The sequence below is a fragment of the Castor canadensis genome, unplaced genomic scaffold (genome assembly GCF_047511655.1).
Source record: "Castor canadensis unplaced genomic scaffold, mCasCan1.hap1v2 HAP1_SCAFFOLD_119, whole genome shotgun sequence".
Lineage (NCBI taxonomy): Eukaryota > Metazoa > Chordata > Mammalia > Rodentia > Castoridae > Castor > Castor canadensis.
This window is the reverse complement of record NW_027395346.1, coordinates 85,905-105,803: the sequence shown is the minus strand read 5'-3', so window position 1 is coordinate 105,803 and position 19,899 is coordinate 85,905. Positions and strand designations below refer to the sequence as shown.

The following is a 19,899-nucleotide window of genomic DNA, read 5'->3' as shown; positions in this document are numbered from 1 at the left end:
ATTCCATTGTGTATAAATACCACATTTTGTTAGTCCATTCATCCACTGAGGGGCATCTTGGCTGTTTCCATAGCTTGGCTGTTGTAAATAATGCTGCAATAAAGATGGGTGTGCAAGTGTCTTTGAAATAACTTGAGCCGCATTCCTTTGGGTATATCCCTAGGAGTGGGATTGCTGGATCATATGGCAAATCTATGTTTAGTATTTAAAAAGCCTCTATATTGTTTTCCAAAGTGGTTGTACTAGCTTGCGTTCCCACCAGCAGTGTATGAGGGTTCCTTTTTCCCCTCATCCTTGCCAACATTTGTTGGTGGTGGTGTTCTTCATGCTAGTTATTCTAACAGGAGTGAGGTAGAAGCTTAGTGAGGTTTTGATTTGCATTTCCTTTATGGCTAGGGATGGTGGGTATTTTTTCATGTGTTTTTTGGCCGTTTGGACTTCTTCCTTTGAAAAAGTTCTGTTTAGTTCAGTTGCCCACTTCTTTATTGGTTTATTAATTTGGGGGGAGTTTAGTTTTTTGAGCTCCTTATATATTCTGGTTATCAGTCCTTTGTCGGATGTATAGCTAGCAAATATTTTCTCCTACTCTGTGGGTGTTCTCTTCAGTTTAGAGACCATTTCTTTTGTTGAGCAGAAGCTTTTTGATTCCATGTAGCCCCATTTGTCCAACTTTTCTCTTAGTTGCTGGGCTGCTGCAGTTCGTCTGAGGAATTCCTTGCCTATAGCTATTGTGTCCAGGGTATTCCCTATTCTTTCACGTACTAACTGCAAGGATTTGTATCTAATATTAAGTTCCTTCAATCCACTTTTGAGTTGATTCTAGTAAGTGTGATAGGCATGGATCTAGTTTCAGTTTTCTGTAGGCAGATAACCACTTTTCCCAGCAACATTTGTTGAAGAGGCTGTCTTTTCTCCATCATTTGTTTTTGGCACCTTTGTCAAAAATAAGGTCAGATAGCTGTATGGATTCATATCCAGGTCCTCTATTCTGTTACACTCTTCTTCATATCTGTTTTTGTGCCACTACCATGCTGTTCTTATTGCTGTGGGTCTGTAGTATAGTTTGAAATTGGGTATTGTGATACCTGCAGCATTGGTCTTTTTGCTCAGTATTGCCTTGGCTATTAATGGTCTTTTGTGTTTCCAAATAAACTTTAGGGTAGATGTTTCGATTTCCATGATGCATGTCATTAGGATGTTGAGGGGAATTGTGTTGAATGTGTAGATTGACTTTGGTAGTATAGCTATTTTTACTAGGTTGATCGTGCCAATCCATGAGCATGGGAGATCTTTCCATCTTCTATAGTCTTCCTTGATTTCTTTCTTCAGTAGTTTGTAGTTCCCTTAGACAGTTTATTTACATCCTTTGTTAAGCTTATTCCTAGGTAGTTGATGTTTTTTAGGCTTTTGTAAATGGAATTGTTTTCCTATATTCTTTCTCAGTTAGTTCACTGTTGGTGTATAGAAAGGCTACTGATTTTTGTAAGCTTATTTTGTATCCTGCTACATTGCTGAAGGTGTTTGTGGTGTCTAGGAGTTTTGGGGTGGAGTTTTCTGGGAATTTGTAAGGTAGTACTTGTATATACTCTCAAAGGTTCTCCAAGTTATTAAGTTCGTTAGTTCTTGTGAAAGAGAGCACACAGTAATTAGTACCTATTAGTCTTTGCAATTGAAAGGTAGTACTCAATGTAGCATTCACATATGAAGTATTTACATTCACTGTTTTATGACTCATGTTCCTAAAAGAAGCACAAATTGCAAGTTTACCAAATCTACCTTTGTTAATTTTGAATTTTTCTTATTTTAGATTTTCATTAATTTCAAGGATATATATGTATATGTACACATACGTATAGTGTTCATGTATAAATAATATAGCCTCTGAAACTAAACAAATCTTTGCACTTGTGATTTACAAAATATCTGATAACACCACCTTTGATATTCTGTATTCTGTATTCTTTCATCTCACAAAATATTTTGATGTTAATTATTTCCAGAAATACTTTCTGTGACCAAAGATCAAGTTAAATTAATGTATTCCACTGGTTGAATTATTTGAAAATGTGAAAACATTTCACCACAGTGCTTGTGATGTTAGGTCATCCCCATAACCACGGAATTAGGGATGTGGACATGAACTTGACAGGTGAGATTAACTTCATGATGTAGTTCACCGCCTTGCAGGTCAGAGACATTCAAAGCTGCCTGTGCTCAGCTCCCACTGCGCTGCTGTCCCTGCATCTTGCTGTACAGCCATGGCTACTCAGGGCTCCTCTCGATGCTGTTTGGAGAAAATGTTTGTCACTGTGTCACCCAGGTGTCCAATACAGTAGTGTAACTATGTGTTTTCAGTTGAAACTTGAAATTGTGGTGTTAGTAGTCACATTGGTTTTGAGGAAATCCTCAGGTTAATGTGAAGTGATCATGAGCAACAAAATGAGAATGTTTTGAGGAAAATTGGGTATTAGGTGAAATAATTATTAGCAGTTGGAATAACTTTTCTGATATTTGCTTTTTTAGAAAATCAGGAAATACACAAATCAGATTCTGCGTGATGGACCCTTCAGAAGATCTGAGAAGCCAGCTTGGACATTTAAAATCAGAACTGTCATTTATACATATGCTGACTGGCTTCAATATGAGAAATTCTTCTGGAAGACAAGGACTGCTGACCTCTGAGATTATCAAAAAGGGTGAGCATTATTTTAATCTAGAAATAGTTTTGAAGCTCACCTTGTTATGCCCAGGAACTTGGTTATAATAATGTTGAATTAAGATTCTGCACATTCATTGTCATGGTGTACTTGTGCAGTGAGGCATCTTTTGAACACCATACTTGCTCAGTACTTTTTTTGTGTCATTAGGGTGTGAATTCAGGCCTTGTGCCACCTAGGGAGGTGCTCCAACTCTTGAGCTGAAGTTCAGCCCCCAAACTCTTAAAAGTCACCTGAAGTAAATATTAAAGAACAGAACAGTGTCCTTGATTACCTTCCTGGTCAAGTAAGAGTGATATGGTATTTGCGATTTTAACACACCCCAGGGCCTCATGCATGCTAGGAAAGTGCTGTACCAATTGAGCCATGTTGTCAGCCTATTTTAATTTTTTTGAGACAAGGTGTACATCGTGGCCCAGGCTGGCCTCCTGCCTCAGCTGCCCAATTGCTGGCATTACAGGTGTGACCATTACACCGGCATTAATTTATAAATCTTACAATTCATCGCTCCCATGAAAGCTGCCTCACTGTACTGTACTACTCCTAACTGTCATTACCTAGGGTCAATAATTGACCATCAGCTGAAGCTTTTCCCAGAAAGAAGCAATCTGGTCTTAATGACTAAGTTTTATTGCCAAGGATCTAAGGTGCCCTGAGAGGTGAAAGGAAGGTAATTTACTGTTGCAAATGAATGTTAGGAACTTTCTTTGATCAAGAACAATGTTCTTTAGCAGAAATCATTTTTGGAAGTGCTTGCTGATTTTTCTACTGAAATAACTCTTAGGAGAGGGAGAGTGCTCAGTGGGTCTTCAGCAGCTCACTGCAGCGGTGTTTTCAATTACTTATATAATTGAAGTGATGGAATTTAGAGACTTGAAAAGATTTGAAAGGAAGAGATGGGATTCAGAAAGTACAGCCAGGTAGGGTTTGCAGAACAACTTGAGCAGTAGAGTGCCTGCCTAGCAGGTGGAAGGTCCTGAGCTCAAATACAGTCCCACAAAAAAAAAAAGTAAGGCTAGCCCTGTATGAAACTCTTTACCTATCTATTCATTGCTGGTACTGGGGTTTGAACTCAGAGCCTCACATTTGCTAGGCAGGTGCTCTACCACTTGAGCCACTTCAACAACTCTTTTTTGTGTCTATGTTGAGTACTTTTGATATAAGGTGTCATGAACTATTTGGCCAGGCTAGCTTTGAACCACAGTCCTCCTGATCTCTGTTTTGTGTGTAGCTAGGATTGCAGACATGAGCCACCAGTACTCAGTTGACAGTCTTGAGTAGTAGTCACCCACCTCGGGTGGGTCTCAGACCTCAATCCTCCTCACTGTGAGACCTCATGCAGAAGGATTACAGGTGCATACCACCATGCCTAGCTTGTTGGTAGAGATGGGGGTCTTGCAACATTTTGGAGTTTGTTGGGTGGTACTGGACTTTGAACTCAGGGCCTTGTGTTTGCACAGGTAGTCTACTACTTGACCCACACCTCTAGACCAGGTCTTCTAACTTTTTGCGTGGTCTGTACTAGAATTGTGATCTTCTAATCTCTGCTTCCCAAGTAGCTGGGATTTGAACAGGCATGAACCACTGCGCCTGGCCTCTGTTCTTTACTTTTTATTTTTTCATGATTTCCCAGCACTGTACTAATGAGGACTGCTCTTACCTTTTTGTCAGCTCTAAAAGCATGTTATGAAGAGTAAGTACTTTGGCTTGATAGTTGATCATTTTGAAGGACAAATCTTCCGGTGTTCATTAATTTTGATAAAAAATATACTCTCACTGTTTAAAATTTTTTTCTAAATTTTATTAAGAGTATAGATCTTTAAATTAAGGAAATTCAGTGAACCCCCAAAAGAACAAACACAGCAAAAACATACAAAACTAATTGCTATCTTGTTTAGGAACAGCTAAAACATGATAAAAACAAAGAGCAATGTCCAGATTTCCCAAAATTCACAAGAGTGGTTATGTCTGGGGAGAAGAATGGCAAGGCTTCAAGTATATTAGTAAATTATTTTCTTCAAGTAATCTAAAGAGTACATAATTATTTATTACTCATTAAATTGTGTGTACACATTTGTGCATATATTATAGAGATCACAATATTAATACAATATTAATGAAGTCCATCTTTTTTTGTGTGTGTGTGGTTCTGGGGAAGGAAACCAGAGCCTTGTACATATTAGGCAAGTGTTCTCCCAGTGAGCTGTATCCCCAGCCCTCCATTCTTCATCTGTTACTTATAAGAAGAGAAGCTATTCCTAATCACACTTCTTATTCATTTAAAAAAATTCTGGGGCTGGCAGAGTGGCTCAAGCAGTAAGAGTGCTTGTTTACCAAAGCATGAGGCCTTGAGTTCAAACCCCAGTGTCGCCAAAAAAAAAAAAAATCTGTGTTCAAGTTAACAAGTACTGACATTACAATTTGGCACACTGTTTTTCTTTAGAAGCAATTATACATGCATTTTATACTTCCATAAAGAAAAGAAATGAAGCCTGGACCTTAGATAATTCAGAATATCTCTATGGGCCTGAGTTTGTTGTCTACAAAATAAAGTGTTTGCACCAGGTTATTTTAGATTCATCCACAATTCAATGTTTACTGCATTTTGACACATTTTTATGGAGAAAGCCCAAGGTCACCTAGGTTTTCTTCTATGTTATTTTCATAACATAAGTTTTACATGTGTGTCTGTGGTCCATTTTGCATTAATTTTTGTAAAAATTGTAACTCAGTGTTTAGATTTACTTATTTGCTACATGTGAATATACAGCATCTTCTATGGAATAGACTGTCCTTTCTCCATTGAACTTCCTTTGCTCCTCTGTCAGGAATCACTTTATAGCCAGGGGTGGTGGCTCATGTCTATAATCTCAGATGCTCTGGAGGTGGAGATCAGGAGGTAGTGGTTCATGGTCAGTGGGAGCAAAAATTTAATGTGAGTTCACCTTGACAAATAAGCTGGTTGTGAAGGTGCATGTCTCTAATCCCAGCTACATAGGAGACTGTCTATAGCAGGATCACTGTCTGAGGCCAACCTGGGCAAAAAGCACTGGATCTTATGTGAAAAACAGCTAAAACAAAAAGGACTGAGGGTGTGGCCCAAGCTGTAGAGTGCCTGCCTAACAAATGTGAGTCCTGAATTCAAACTCAGTACTCCCACACTCCACTGCCAAAGAAAATCACTTTTCTGTATTTGTGAATCTATTTCTGGACTCGATCTTGAACTTGTGATCCACCTTCTATGCTTTCACCAACACCACACTTTTTATTAGTGTAAAAGTTAAGTCTCAAAATTAGGTAGTGTTAGTTCTCTGACCTCATTCTTCAGTATCATGCTGGCTGATCTGAATCTTTTGCCTTTTTTTTTCCTACTGTGTTGTGATTGAACTCAGAGCCTTGTGGCTGCTAGGCACGCAGTCAAACTCTGAACTATATCCACAGCTTCTGCCTTTCTAGTCCATGTAAACTAGAGATTCTCTTTTCTTCTCATTTATTTACTTTTTTTTAATTATAAAAAAATTTTATTGCGATGTATTTGTTATATGGGGGGAACCATAGTGATAGTTCTGATTAGGATTATATTGTACATTATTTAGATTGCCCTGATCATGTCTCCTCCTAAAAATCACTTCACTTAAAGCATTTGCAAGAGATTTCTTTGTTCTATTTCATATAAGTATAGGAAGTCCATCTAAGGTATATGCTCATCTTAATCTCCTTCATTCACCCTTCCTCCTCCCACTAGTGCCCCCAGACACACACTGTACCTGTTTTATAGTCCTTGTTTCATTACTAATATTTAAGTTGACGTTCAAAGGGTTTCTCTATGTTTCCCCTCTGTGAGTATATTTTGTTCTGTTCCATCCCTTCTGTTGCTCTCCCTTACCTCTTTACCTCCCACCCTCCCCCCTTTTTCAACTGCTTTCAGTACACACCTTCATATCCTCTACCTTCACAGATGTTATGTTTTATGATGTTACTGATGCTCTATCATTCTCTTTTCCTTTCCCTCTTTCTCTGAGTTCCATGGAGCAGTTCTACTATGACAAACACATTCTGCATCTGAGTTTGTATATGTTTTTCTTTTGGATCTATCTTCCACGTATGAGAGAAAACATGTGGCCTTTGTGTTTCTGATCCTGGCTAACTTCACTTAACATCATGTCTTCCAATTGTATTCACTTTCAAACCACATGTCATTATCCCTTCTGGCTGAGTAAAACTTCTGTGTATACACCACATTTTCTTATGCACTCATAGTTGTAGGACACCTGGGTTGTTCCCACAGCTTGGCTATTGTGAGTCATGCTCAGATGAACATGGGAGTACAGGTGTTTTTATTGTATCCTGTCTTATGTTCCTTTGGGCAGATGCCCAGGGGCAGTATCAGTGGATCATATGGCAGTTCTAGCTTTAGCTTTCTGAGGAATCTCCCTACTGCTTTCTGAAGTGGTTGTACTAATTTGCATTCCCACCAGCATGTTTAAGGGTTCCATTTCACCACATCCTCGCCAGCATTTGTGGTTATTATTGCCCTTGATTACAGCCATTCTAACCGGGGTGAGATGAAATAAGTGTTGTTGTGATTTGCATATCTTTTGTAGCCAGGGAAGTTGAACACTTCTTGTATATACTGTTCATTTGTACCTCTCCCTTTGAGAATTTCCTGTTTCATTCATGTGCCTGTTTTAAACTCTTGAGTATGCTTGTCATTATCTACAAAGCAGCTTGCTGGGGTTTCAGTTGGGTTGCATGGAATCTATAGGTCACATTAGGAAGAACTGACATCTCAACCACATTGAATCTTTCTTTTCATAAAATCATGATCAGGCATTCCATTTAGCTGTCATGTGTCTTTAGTTTCCTTTAATCTGGTTGATCCTTCTTTGTCTTTTGTAACACTGACTTTTTTGAAGTTCACTTACGTTATAGATTGTTATTTTTTTTCCTTTCTCCTTTCCTTCCCCTTCCTCTTTCCCTTCCTTCTCCCTATGTAGTCCAGGATAGCCTTGATGTGTGATTGTTTGACTTCAGCCTCCTGAGTGCTGAGCTTACAGGTATGTGCCACTACACTTGGAATCAAAGTTCACAATCATCTTGTTAGAATAACTTGGTTCTACTAATTCTGAATACCTACCTAGCACTCTATTTAAATTGACTTCCCTCTGGGCTTTCCCCATTGCTGTCTTAGGTTTCAATTTTCCTGGATATACCAGGTCAGTTCTACTTGTCCATGTACTATTGAATTTATCCCAGTGAGTTCCAGCTTCCAAAATTAGGTTGCTCTTATCTTTCCTTTTCTCTTTACCCTTGTAGAATTGTGCCCTTCTAAAAATAATCTCATTCACAAAACTGCATGCCAACCTAACATCAAAATTGTGCTTATGAGGTATAATAAATTTCTGTTTCTTGATCTGGGTGGTGGTTGCATGGATAAACATATATGTAGAAAATGAGTCAGGTTTGAACTTCAGAATAGGGCATGTTGGCTGGCTGTGGTGGCAAATGCCTGTAATCCCACCTACCCTGGAAATGGAGAAAAAGATTGAGCCTCAGGCTCAACTTGAGTAGGAACTGGCAAGACCCTATTATAAAATCAAGCTTTGTTACATGATTCAGGCTGGCAATCCCAGCTATTCAGAAGACAGAAATAAGGAGGATTGAGGGACCAAGTTGGCCCAGGAAAAAGTGCAAGAGTCTACTTGAAAAAAACAAAACAAACAAAACTAAAAGCCAAAGAACTGGTGAGTCTACCCAACTGGGCATACATTGAGAAACCCCTTTGAACACCAACTTAAATATTAATAATGAAAAACAGGACTGTAAAATGGATACAGTGTGTATTGGTGTACTAGTGGGAGGAGGAGAGTGAGTGAAAGAGATTAACATGATGGTATATGGTTGATGGACTTCATGTACCTCTATGAAGTAGAACTGAGAAAACTTGCAATTGCTTTAAGTGGGGTGGGGAGAGGGTTAAGGGGAAGAGATAATGGGGACAGTGTAACCAATGTACAGTACAAGTCTATTCGGAATTGTTGTTAATCCCCCCATATAACGAATATCCTAATAAAAAGTTTATAAAAAATAACCTTGTTAACACCTCCCTCAAAAAAAAGGAAAAGGACTGGCTCAAGGGGTAGTTTGCTTGAGGTGTTGAAGTAAATGCTCAGTGCTGCCAAACTAAATAGATGCATAAACAAACAAACAAAGGGCTTGCTGGGCACCAGTAGCTCATTCCCGTGATCCTAGGTACTGGGAGGCTGAGAACAGAGGGTCATAGTTTGAGGCCAGCACAGGTGAAGAGACCCCATCTCCAAAATACCCAGAGAAAAATGGTCTGGAGGTTTGGTTCAAACAGTAGAGCATGTTGAATTCAAACCCCAGTTCCACAAAAATGTATGCATGTCATATCTTGAAAATAGCATTCATATTAGTGAAATTTTGAGAGGTAACAGAGATAAGCATGTGGGTTCCATTTATTGTCTTCAACAGTATTTAGGACAAATGGTCCTAATGTATGTGGCCCACCCTAGGTGTTGTGAGACTAAAGAAAGAGGCTAGACATATCTACAGTTGCACAGAGTAGAATTTATTGGGGGGAGTTACTGCCAGAATCATGGCTCTGGGTGGCAGCAAAGACCACTTGGATTCCCTAAATATGGTTTAGAAAGAATGGCATATTTGTGAGTTAGGACAAAAGTGACTTCATTCCGGCTGGAATGCTCTCAGTTTATCTTAATATTGAGAGTCAGGTGCATCTGGGAGCCAGGATCCCTATTTAAAGCTCCATGAATGTCTCTAGTGGTTTTGTCTAATAGTGATTGTTGGAAAAACTGACTAGGGTTACTCTGGGACCACCATAGTGGTTATGAACCAGGATGGCTACAGTCATGTCAAGCCAAATCCATACATGAACAAGATAATGATGAGAAACAGAAAAGAAAGAAGAACATCAAACAGTGAACATGATTCAAACTTACCTAGGGTTTTCTATGTCTATTTCTGTTTACCTTGAATGTTGGTATAATTGAGCACTAGAAAGTATAAATTGATATTGATCCAATTTTGTAAGGCTAATCAATTTGATATACTTTCTTCCAGATTTTTAAATACAATTGCTAATGTACACTTTCATATTTCTACATATGTTGTAGATATTCATACAAAATAATGGATATCTGAAGACAACTGTTGTTTGCATATAAAATGCTTGTTTATCTAATTTACAGACGTGAAGAATGTTCTACAGAGACACTGATTATCAGAAAGTTGCCACATGGTTACATTTCAACTTGAATTTCAGATTCTGGAAATGCAGGTAAATTAAGGAGCATGTTGAGATAACAAAGATCTTTCTTCTATGAGAGAAACAATTCCCACACCCCAGCTTCTAGCAGTGACTGAGCTGAGGAGGAGGAGTCCATGAGGCAGAGCTCCCTTAGCACATTTCATCACTTCAGTTTTGTTAAGTATCAACCCCATCATCTGCACGTGGTAGGGTTGTTGCTGAGGCCATAAGCACTTTCTTGTAGAGCAGGTGTCACGATGCTCCTGGGCTCCCAGTGTAAGACCCTGAGGTTGCAGAACAGTGCCAGATGCCACCAGTAGTTAGCATATGGGCCTGCCATCTGTTATCTGTAAGTTTCCTAAGCTGTGTAAGAGATTTCTCTAACATTTAGCATAGTAAAACAAGAAAAAATACTACTTTGCTCTTTTTCTGTGGGTCAGGAATTTGGAAGCAGCCCAGTTGGGTGTCCATGCTCAGGCCTTCTCTTGAGCTTGTAGTCATCTAGGACCATAGCCTTCCGGAGGCTGCTTTGGCTGGATGACTCTGCAAGTTAGTTATATTGGAGTGCTGAAACCCAAGATAGGCAGGGGAGGGAGACAACTTTGGTTAAGATTTTAATACAAGATGATGAGGCAGACAGAATGATAACACATAGCCCTATTGACTGGGGATGGGCAGTGCAGGCTGAAGCATCTTCAAAGGCTGTCTTCAGGAAGGGCAGAATTCAGGCATAATTTTGAGAACTGACAATGTTTGATGGCAGAAAGCAAGTTTCAACCAGTAGATTTTATCATTTGGAAATGTGTACAAAAAAGAGGAATAAAACAAGTCCAGGAAGGCTGACTTGGCTTCAGCTTTTCAAATGAATGTAAGTATAGAGCAGATGTTAGTCAACCCTGTGGACTGGCTGCATTTTTGCAGTCAGGGAGCCAGAATTCCTCATCTGTGTCAGTGTGTCTGCTTGTGAGCCTGTGTTCACACACATGGCCATGCATATCTGTGAGAGCATATGTGATTATCTGTGAATGTAGATGTGCATAATAAGCCTTTGTGTGTCTGTACATACACATCCCTATGCTTGCAGTTGTGATTTTCTCTAGCTGGCACTGTGGTATTCATGTCTGTGTTGAGTTGTGTTTCAGTTTTATTTTTATAAGAGATGAGGACTGGTTATGGAGACCAGGGTAGCCTTTAACTCTAAATGCTCTTCCCTTAGCCTCTTAAGTGTGGGGACCACCACACTTGGTCCTCATTATATTGTTCTTCTCCTTCTTGTCATTGTCCCATCTCTGTTAGTGCATGTGCATCAGGTGCCAGCTGTCTCTGAGGGTTCCAGGCTAAGGCAGGTAAGATAGGCATGGCTAACTGAGGCCTTTCTATGAGACAAATACTAGGATGATCCCAAAAGTACAAGTAATGAAACGAGGAAAGTCATGAGAGTCAGAATAACCTGTCTGAGATCACATGCCTTATTGGAAAGAGGCACTGGGTGTGAACCTAACTTGATTTCCTCCCAGTTGGGCACTGGCACATTCAGACCCATCTGGAGACAGTGGTGGGGTGGTTGTAGGTGTGACATAGAGCAGTCCAGGAAGCATTCAGCAGCATAGTGAACCTAGGAGATGTCTTGTCTAAGACAAAGTGTCAGTTGAGGAGACCTTCAGAGATATCCTCACTTCCTGGATACGGGCCAGAGAATTTAGAACCCTGTTGGCCAGGCAACCACTGTCCTGATCCACTGTAACAAACTCATATCTCTCTAAACCTTATAGAGTAAAGGATGTTTTCTCGATGTCTCCCATTGCGCAGAGGCTCACGTTCCAGGAGAAGCAACCCTGGAGGCCAGCCTCTGTCTGGAGAAACTACATCAGTACTTGACCACAATGCCAGTGGAGATGTTTCCAGAGGACCCCAAAGGTGACAGAGGGCAGGACAGGGCAGTTGAAGGGGGGGGGCACACAAGCCACTCTAATCTCCCAGAGACCACAACAGATCCCTCCTCTTGTGGGTGTGTGTTTGTGTGTCTGTGTGTCTGTGAGTATAGGAAAATTTGATCCTCCTATTTCACTTGACTCTATGACAAAGTCCTTTTTCCAGTGAGCTACTGTCTCCATGCTTGAACTGTCCCTCTTTGGCCCCAAACCAGGAAGAACTTGTGCCAGCCAACTTCCTCTGTGAGGCCTACAGGGAGAAACTCTCCAGGGCAAAAATTTTGGAGAAAATGGTGCCTTCTGTGCTGTTCTGGGACCCCATCTTCCTCCCCACAACCAGGGGCAGCAACCGAAGGTTCACTGCAACAGAGCATGAGCTCAACAGACTGTTCAAATGGTGAGCCCAGAGGATTTCCACTGCTGTGACTTAGCAATGTAGTGTCCTGCTCTTGGCCCAGTTTGTTGTTCAGAGTAGGTGGCTCAGGTTATTACTCCTGGAGGATGATTCTGGGACTCAGTAGGATGATCCCTGTATGTGGTAGCCCAATGCCTCATCCTACAGAGTCAGCCAACTAACTAAACCTAGCATAATCTCTGCCTTTGGAAGTCAAGGCAGAATTACAGGATCTTATCTCTTCCTGCAGTTCTATCACCACATCAAGGTGTGGAACCAACTTCAGAACCTATTTTGGAGGATGTGGAACTCAAATTATCTCATTTAGAGGCTGTGGAGTTTGAGACAGCTCCCGAAGAGACTCCAGTGCTCCAGCAGGCCATGCTGCCGGTTCCATCATGCAAGTCTACCTGGCCTTCATCTGTGACCGTAGAAAAGGTGCTGATTAAGTATAGCCCAAATTGGTGGCAGGGCAATTAATGCTAACTGATGCAAGTGGTTGTGCAGTCATAGTGGAGGCAGGCATTCTTGGGACCCTGTGACCCTTCTGCCCCAATCTGGCATTCCCTGGTGCAGGAACATTTTTCCCATTGAAATCCAGGGAGCAACATGAGCAGGGCCATTTTCTAGACCTGATAGATAATTCAACTCCACTTTGTCCACTGCACAAAGGCCAACGCAGTTACTATGTAGATTCAGGAATGGAACAGGATGGCTAGTCCCTGATTGATCACCTGTGTCAGAACTCTGAGTGAATTCTCAATGATTGGCCTCACTCCGTTAGTGAAAGTGAGAGGGAGTTTAAGCCTGTAGGTTTGCATGAAAGGATAGATTGGGTAGTGGGTGCCCAAGAGGCTGTGAGCACAAGTAGAAGCTGGACAGCTTCCTGAGGGAGGAAAGAATGACTTAGAGTCACCGTGGTAAGGTCTTGGAGCATGAATGTGAAGAGCATATCACAGGGTCCCCAGGTTCAGGGACAGCGACCTTAACCTTGATACCTAGTCATGACAGGTCATTTTAGCTTCAAGGAGAATGGGAATGATAAGGGGAACCTGAATCAAGGAAGCCATATCCCACACAACCGCCAACATGGCCTCACAGCACCTTCCATGCAAGGGTGGGTGTGGGCAGGGCAGGTGCCCTCCTGGGTGACACACCTCCTCAGAATAGCTTGGATCAAGGGCCCTTCACAGTGTGCTCAGAAAGAGTTGAGTGTTGAATGGCAGGTACATGACACCATCTAATCTAGTACTCACTGGGTGACTACAGTCTGTGTGTTATAACACATCAACCTCCATCTCTGTGTTCTGTGACTTTGCCCTTGTCATCATTTCTCATCCTCTTATACATCACCCAGGCCTTCCTGGGTGATGTCTGATCAGTCGATGGACATAAAGCTCATGCCAATTTTTAGTCAAGAGTTGTAGAAAATATTTGGTTTGTAGGAGAGGGCCATGCATTAAGAATTTATTGATAATAAATATTATATGTAGAATTCTATGTGATGAAGAGAAAGAATCTTCTCTCGAGACCAAATTTGGGCAAGGGGAGGAAGCAGATGTGGACTGGCATGACCTGGGCCACTTACACTCTGGTGAAGCCTCCTGATAGCAACATTTGTTGCTCTCTCAGGAGAGGGAAGCAAATAGCAACATTTGTTGCTCTCTCAGGAGAGGGAAAGCAAATAGGTGGACCTATTTGCAACAGCTCCTCCTTTGGCAGGCAGACCCAGCACCATAACCCAGGGCATCCTACCTAGGACTACCTGTAGTCCTATCCATCAGCCTGAGATTCTCCTTCAGGACAGGGCCCTGATATTGGAATCCTGGGTCCTAGCATCACTCCTTTCTAGGGTTGTCACCTCCTCTGTGAGGGCAGGAGGAAGTGGAGGCAGTTCATGTTGCACAAAGAGGGCAAGCTCAGCCGTACAATCTATAAGAGCAGCTGCCTGGTTCACTTTGCTGTTTCTGTGCATTCTTACTGTTGCCTGCAGTTCATTCTGCTTTGTGGCACTGGGAGCAGTATTCTCACTTACCTTCATGAAAGCCCATCCTCATTTGTCTGTCTGTATATAGTTTTGTTTGGATGGCATTACTGTGTGAAGTTAGCCATTCTCAGTGTCCTTGATGCTTTCTCAAGTGGCCTTGAGCAGAGGAGAGGTTCATCAGAGTGGGAAGTGCACTGCCTGGGAATCTGGTACCACAAGGATAACAGGAAGGGTTTCTTGTGATACCTGCCTCTCCCAAAGCCAGGATCAGCCCTAGTCCTGACAGACACCCTGGAACTCCTTGTCCACCCAGGATCTAGTTCCCATCATAAGGGTGGTCTCCACACCTCCACATTCCTCCCAGATATTCAAATATCATGCAATGTCCTGAATACCCCCAAACACTTCCAGGGATACACAGGGCTGTGAATGTGCATGTAAATATGTGAGCTTGCATAAGCCATTTTGTCCATATGTATCCATTTCTATATACACACCTGTGATCTTCCCTTCATTCCAGTATTGAACTTAGGCTTGTGTAGAGTTGTGTTTCGTTTTTTATTCATTTGAGGGACAGCATCTTCCTATGAGGCTCAGTATAGCCTCGAACTTGAGATGCTCTTCCCTGAACCTCCAAAGTATGGCAATTGAAGATGTGTACTGCAATGCCTGCATTTCATTTTTTTTGTTGATTCCCTTATCTACCCTTCTAATTGTCCCTTCTCCATATTAGTGCATTAGCTACATCTTCCAACTGTCCCTGAGTGCCACAAGTAACACAGGTAGCTATGGGCATGTAAAAGCAAGGGTTTCCTAGCTAGCAGATGCTAGGGTGGCTGCTCAATGAGAAAAAGGGGAGAGTGGGGAGGATGTGAGAACCACAGTGACCTGTCCAGGGTAACATCCAAGGTTGGAAGGAGGGGCCACTTATGAATCCTGCTCTATCACTTCAAATTTGGGTTACTGTCTAGCCAGGCATGTCTCTGGACAGTGTGGGTGAGGATTGGAATGTGGCTGTGTGTAGCTTTCCACATGGTCTGGGCAGGCAGGTGGGTCAGAATACCAGTGGACCTGGGGCAAGTTTTCTCTGAGACAGAGGTTCAGTGGAGTACACCTTCAGAGATGACCTTACTTATAACATTGAAAGCCAAAGACAATGCAGACTTTGAAGACCAGCAAGTAGAATGCAGAGCAACTACAGCTAGCTCATTTCTCTGGAGACACTAAAGAGTGAAGGATGTCCTCTTTGTGTCTCTTGACTGGCATATAGTCAGGCTCCAGGAGAGGCCAGAACAGAGGCCTCATCCACATTTTGAGACACTGGATCAGCTCACGTACACACATCCTTTGGTTTTTCCCAGAGGATGCTAAAGGTGACACAATCATTGACAGTATAGGTGATGCCAGCCATCAGACCAATCTGTCCCCTCGCATAAAGCAACAGATCACTATTGGTATGCCTGTGGGTGTGGGTGTGTATATACCTGAGTGTGTGAAAAATTCTTTTTGGCAATTTTCACTTCACTATAGTGCAATGCTTTTTGCCAGTTGCTACTGTTTGTGTTTAAATTGTTCCTCCTTTTTCTCCACCTAGAATAATAATACATCAGCCTCCATGTTGGATGAGCCCTGCAGTGAACTGAAACTCAAGGCAAGAAATCTGCAGAATTTGGTGACCGAAATATTGAACTCTGCCTTATGTGAGGACACCACCTGTATCCACAACTTTCTGGGCAGCTATAGATATTTCACTACCACCAAGCAGATGCTGGATGTGCTTTTCACTTGGTGAGCACTACTTCAATACCCAAAGGACAAGCCAATTCCTAGCTGAGACTTGGCAATGCCCTGCCTTACTTTTGTTCTGGTTTAATTGTGGAGACTGGAGTGCTCAGTAGAACCCTTTCATAAGGACCAAGAGGAATGAGCCCTAGAAATGCCTCTCCCAGGCCTGATCCTGTGGAGTTCGCCACCAGGTCTGTTGATTACATTGGGTGTCCCGACCCCTCCTTGGATAATCTCTCTGACTTGGTCCTCACTTACCATGTCCTCACCCCAACAGTCTTATTTTTAAAAGGAGGTTTCCCATGTCCTGTAGCACATCAGGGACTGCTCCAGGTTCTGAGGAACCTAGACCCAGTGCGGTATCTGTACAGGAGCTAGGTGACCTCATTCATTGCACAAATATACACAAAGCACCTACTGTATGGGATTGTGTTTCCAGCCACATAGCACAATACTGTAAAAGAACAGTCAAATTGTTGATGTCCTAGGCTCCATTCCCTTGGGAAGTCACCCAGGAACACTCGGTGTCATAACAGGTACAGTAGATGTGACACTTTCATGGACTTCTCTAGGTTCTCTGTCTAAAGAGTGGGGACATGTGTAGGCTGAGTTTGGTTAGGATTAGACACACCCTGTGATCCAAAACACTTGTGATTCCAACTGCAGGGCTCAGATCTAGAGCTTCACCTGAATACAAGGAAGCCAAAAGAGCTGTGGGTGTCATTCTGAGCACTTGATTGCTAGATGAGCTGTTAGGACCTCAGAGCAGGACCCTGTGTTAATCCATCATCCAAAACACATCCCATCCCTGTGGTAGTTGCCCACCGTGTTGCCCCTCAGGGCCACAGAAATGGATTGATGTCCTCACTTCATAGTGGGAACTTAGCTGATACCCAGGGACCCAATGCATGCTCAGAAGCAGGCTTTGCCAATCAGGAGAAAAGTGCTATGGGCAGATAGACCACGCCCATGGTCTTCAGGGTATTGAGGCAGCTGGAACTGCAATGTGAGGGCTCCCAGAGCCGTGTGTATGCCAGGCAGGAGAACAAGCCCTAGTGTAGTTGACATGAGGAAAGAGGCCCCAGAGACACATAGAGCTGTGTGTGGAGAGTCCTTGGACAAGGAAGAAGTGCTCAGACCACTTAGCTTGGGCTCCCTCTCATAGAGGATCCCTGCAACTCCTGTTTTTTTTTTTTACCCTGACTGCCATGGCCTGGACAGACAAATATCATGGTCTAGAGTGTGCAGTACTTTGGATAAGCAGGGGTAGGCACAGGAACCATGCACCCATTAATCCACTGTGGCAGGGAAGGGAAAGGGAAGGCCAGGCCTGTGATTGAATTGCCCTTCCATCTGCTTCCAGGGTCTTGTCATCAATCTTTGGCACCTGGCTGGATTATTTCTCTCAGGATTTCCATGAACCACCACACTTCCCGTGCCTGAAGTTATTACTTAATTACCTGGGGATTTATATGCCAGGCTCAGAAGTGGAGGTCCAAACATTCCTTCTGCTGGACCACTGGGAGGACATGCAGCCCAGTGAGATGGAAGGTAAAAGTGAGGAGCCTGGGGACAGAGGACAGAGAGCACATGAAGAGGGATGTGTGCACACAGCCCTACCTTGTGTATATTCCTAGTCTAGCACTGGAGCAGGAGTAAGGATGAGCTTTGGACACTACAGGGATTGAACCACAGTCTGGGAGGATGTCCTGCTGTGGGTTCCAGGCTCTGACTTCTCAGGGAAGCTGAGAGAGATCATCTCTGAATTTCCAAAGAATAAGGGCAAGGTGTTCATGTGGGTTTCTTATCACCTCTTGCAGATCTAGCTACAGCTCCAATTTTGGCATTACAACCAAATCCAGAGCCTGAACCAAATTCCTCAGGAGCACCAGAGGTGGAGCTGCCTCCTGTGGAGATGCCAGAATATAAGACTGGTCCATTTGGAGAGCCTTTAAGGCCTCAATTCTTGGACATGGAGCTTGACCTGATCAGGGAGAACCCTTCTATATTGGATTCCCCTCATGACCTTGTTGATCACTTCATCCTGATGGAATCTGTGAGTGGCTCTGCAGGGCAGGGTGGTGACAGGTGTCCTTCTGAATTCCTCTGTCCAGACCTGGTATTCCATGGCTCAGAGCCATTTTTCCCCATTCAGATTCTTAGATCTACATGAACATGGCCATTTTCTTAACCAGACCTCATTTTCCCCCTTCAGTGCCTGAAATTTGGCCTTCTGCAGTAATAGAATCAGGGTGGAGAAAGGTACAGCAGAAAGGACTTCATTTGTCCATGTGCTAGAACCTCAGCATTTAGGTGAGTGCTGAGGGGCTGACCCCACACTCTTTGAGCAGAACATGGAAGTTATACTCTGCAGGTTTGTGTTAAAAGTTAGGGTTGCTCAATTCACCAGACTAGGAGTCTATGAGCCAGACCAAGAGCTGGACACCACCCTGAGACAGGAAAAGGTGATTTAGAGTCATAGTGGGAAAACCTTGAGGTCAGAGTTTATAGGTCCAGGTGCACTGCAGGGACCCACAGTTCCTCAACAGCATCCTTGACCTTGAGCTCTCTTTGACACAAGGTCAGTTTAGCCTCCTGGAGGAAGAGAGTAAGGACAGTGGAATCCATATACAGGAAGTCATATCCCACACAGATGGTGTCAACTCAGCATCTCTGAATCTTTGATGAAAGGAAGGGGCTGGGTAGAACAGGTCCCTCTTTGGTGACAAACCTCCTTGGATTAATAAATACCAATTACCCCTCACAGCCTGCTCAGAGAGCTGAATGCCAGAAACATACACCATAGAATCCAGGACTGCCTGGATCACAATGAGAATGGTGTGACAGGTCAATCCCCATCTCTTCTTCTGTGGATTCTGCTTTGTCCACCTGTCTTACTGTCTTCATCTCAGTGATGAGGATTCACCCAGTGAAGGTTGATCTCTCTAGGGGCATCAAAGCTCTCTGAGATTTTAGTTGAAAATTTTGGGAAATCTTTCATTTCTAGGAAAGGGCCAAATGTGGGCATTTCATTGACTACAAAAATTCTCAATACAATCCTGTCTGCTGCAGAGCTGACAGTTGGTCAGAGTGAGAAGCAGGTATGAGCGTGTCATGACTGGCAAGACCTGGACTAGGGACATTCTGTGGATACCTGCTTACACAGACCGATTTTTCTCTCCCAGTGGAAGGATAATCATTCTGTATCCTTAGGGACTAACTCAGTAGATTCTCCTCTGTCAGGCTCACCTGGTATCATAACATAAGTCATCCTACCCAAATTTACCTGTGGGTAAAGTCCAGCAGACTGATGCTATCACAGAGGACAGGGTCCTGACTTTGGAATCCAGAGTCAGATGCTCATTCCTTCACTGGCCTGTCACCTCCTCTGAGAGGATATGAGGAAGTAGAGGCAGCATGGTTCTCCCACAGAGGGAAAACAGACATGCAATCAGACAGAGCACTGCCTGGTCCCAATTCTCACTCCAGGCCTTTCTGCAATTGCCTGCAGTTCTTTCTGCTGTGAGCAGGACACTCCTTCACCTGTACAAAAGTGCACCCTCCATTGTTGGCCCTGGGTATTGATTATTTGGAATGGATATGAAAAGAGGGCCCTGTTTTGTGGAGTTAGCCATTTTGAGTGACTTGATACTCTCTGAAGTGTCCCTGAACAAGGGAGAGATTTGTCAGAGTGTCAGTGCCATAGCAGTGAATCTAGCACAAGGAGGATGATAGAAAGGGCACTTTGTGCTATCTAACTCCGACAATGCAGGTTCAGTGCTGGTCCTGAACAA

At 42.9% G+C, this 19,899-nt stretch overlaps 1 protein-coding gene across 7 annotated transcripts in view; it reads left to right on the top strand.

Annotated features, from left to right (window-relative positions):
- Positions 1-19,899, top strand: part of LOC141420317 (uncharacterized) — a 31,937-nt gene that overhangs the window by 3,606 nt on the left and 8,432 nt on the right. For 4 of the 7 annotated variants that reach the window (XM_074064598.1, XM_074064595.1, XM_074064597.1 and 1 more), the window contains 8 exons: positions 2,524-2,696; positions 9,950-10,038; positions 11,818-11,925; positions 12,155-12,336; positions 12,584-12,771; positions 15,915-16,108; positions 17,469-17,656; positions 17,926-18,161. In XM_074064598.1, coding sequence (XP_073920699.1) covers positions 9,959-10,038; positions 11,818-11,925; positions 12,155-12,336; positions 12,584-12,771; positions 15,915-16,108; positions 17,469-17,656; positions 17,926-18,161 — 1,176 coding nt within the window. In that variant the 5' untranslated portion in view covers positions 2,524-2,696; positions 9,950-9,958. Of the gene's footprint in view, positions 1-2,523; positions 2,697-8,336; positions 8,462-9,949; positions 10,039-11,780; positions 11,926-12,154; positions 12,337-12,583; positions 12,772-15,914; positions 16,109-17,468; positions 17,657-17,925; positions 18,162-19,899 lie in introns of all 7 variants that reach the window. The other 3 variants (XM_074064599.1, XM_074064600.1, XM_074064601.1) reach the window with 3 other exon arrangements.